Source organism: Halyomorpha halys, unplaced genomic scaffold (genome assembly GCF_000696795.3).
Source record: "Halyomorpha halys isolate HHAL.00 unplaced genomic scaffold, Hhal_1.1 Scaffold864.1, whole genome shotgun sequence".
Taxonomy (NCBI): Eukaryota; Metazoa; Arthropoda; class Insecta; order Hemiptera; family Pentatomidae; genus Halyomorpha; species Halyomorpha halys.
The window spans coordinates 61,185-63,006 of NW_027114646.1; the positions used below are offsets into that span (position 1 = coordinate 61,185).

The window sequence follows — 1,822 nt, forward strand, 5'->3', positions numbered from 1 at the left end:
TGTCCCTGAAGATGGCCGAATTGGCCGAAACGTTGGACGTGTAAATGAAATAAATGTTTTGAGACTAAAATTTGGATAGTATGTTGAAATAATTAAGAAAAAAATTGCCAGTCTCAAGAAAGAAATTTAAAGATTATAAATATATTTATTTAATTTTTGGTAATTTCTTTAATTGCTGACATTTTTATTAAATATATTGGGAGGTTTAAGCTCATATTAAAAAAAAAATCTTTCTGTTCATATATGTATTCCTTTATATCTATTATTTTATGTTTGAAGAAATTAATGAATAACTGTAAATATAATATTGAAATTGTGACCTGTTTAAAGTAGTTCTAAATATTTCATTTATATTTTGCAGGGAATTTGTGAAGGTATGAGCTATGAAGAAATGCAGGATAAATTTCCACAAGAATTTGCTTGGAGGGACCAGGATAAGTTGAGGTACCGATACCCTTGGGGTGAATCATACCTCGACATCATGTCTCGCCTCGAGCCAGTATTGCTGGAATTGGAAAGAGAGGATTCTGTCCTTGTCATCAGTCATCAGGCTGTGCTAAGATGTATTATTGGATATTTCTTAAATTCTAATCCAGGTAATTATTTATTTCCATATTTTATGAGAATAAATAGTTTCTTTTCTAGTTCTGTAGATAACATCTATTTTGAACTGTTACTTTAAGATACGAAAGTTTTGTAAATCGAAGATTTAGGAAAACCCAACAAATCTGAGATATTTTTTATGAGAAAGCTAACCGTGACCTTAAAAACTTTATAATAAAGATTAATATAAATTTAAAATTAATTATTAACCTAGTTAAAATGGTTATTTACATTTATTTTTTTTTTAAAGAATTGTTATGACTCATCATGACCTGTTGTTTATTATTTTAATTAATTATCTGTTTGAAAAAAAAAGTTTAATAATATGTTTTTGGAAATTTATAGAACATTTAATTCTAATTTTTACATTTTTTTTTTTCACACCAATTCATTTATTTTTTCTTATTTTAAATGAAAATTACTTTACTTTTTAAAGAGGAAACAAATAATTTCCTTCTTAACTACCATTTTTGAAATTTTTATAAAACCTTTCTCAATTAACAAAAATTGTTCCAATATATTGTTTAAAAAATCACAAAATGAAAGTAAAACTCTTATCTATTTATTATCCACTAAGGAAAAATGGTTTTCTATTTCAACTCCATATTTATTGATTACCTTCCTGAGAAATGAAGTATATATAAAAGTCAAGAAAATGAAATTAAGCTCTATAAATAAATACTAAGTCCATTTTTTCCTTTGATAAGTTTTCTCATGACATTATTTTTATTTCAGATAAACTTCCTTATTTAAATGTACCTCTGCATACTGTAATCAAGCTGACAACCAAAGGATATGATTTTGAGGTGGATTACATCAAATTCAATATTGATTGTGTTGATACTTATAGGCAACAACCTGAGGTACAAACAGAATTTGTTTATAAAAAAAACAAAAACTAAAGTGTGAAATATTGAAAGTATACAAATTCATTCATTTATATCTCTTTCTTTAACAGAACTGTTCAGCAGATCGCAGTATGGAAGATATTCAACTGACCATACCCGCACATTTTGATTCAACGGATATTAGGTTAGGGGATTCATTCATCACTGCTTAGTAAAGGCCTACAAATATAACTATTGGATACAGTAAATTTTATCAATTGTATATTGTAAAGGCTATCTAATGTTTTAGTAATGTGCATTTAACATAAGTTTTTGCAATGTAATTTATACTTAACCCTAACAGTTAAAATAGACTCAAAAGTTTTAAAACA

The 1,822-nt window shown here is 26.3% G+C and overlaps 1 protein-coding gene across 2 annotated transcripts in view; it reads left to right on the forward strand.

Moving 5' to 3' along the window:
• The window catches only part of LOC106686718 (6-phosphofructo-2-kinase/fructose-2,6-bisphosphatase), a 6,653-nt gene extending 4,831 nt beyond the window's left edge, over positions 1-1,822 (forward strand). For both annotated transcript variants that reach the window (XM_014430173.3, XM_014430172.3), the window contains 3 exons: positions 362-596; positions 1,339-1,466; positions 1,562-1,822. In XM_014430173.3, coding sequence (XP_014285659.1) covers positions 362-596; positions 1,339-1,466; positions 1,562-1,663 — 465 coding nt within the window. In that variant the 3' untranslated portion in view covers positions 1,664-1,822. The remainder of the gene's footprint in view (positions 1-361; positions 597-1,338; positions 1,467-1,561) is intronic.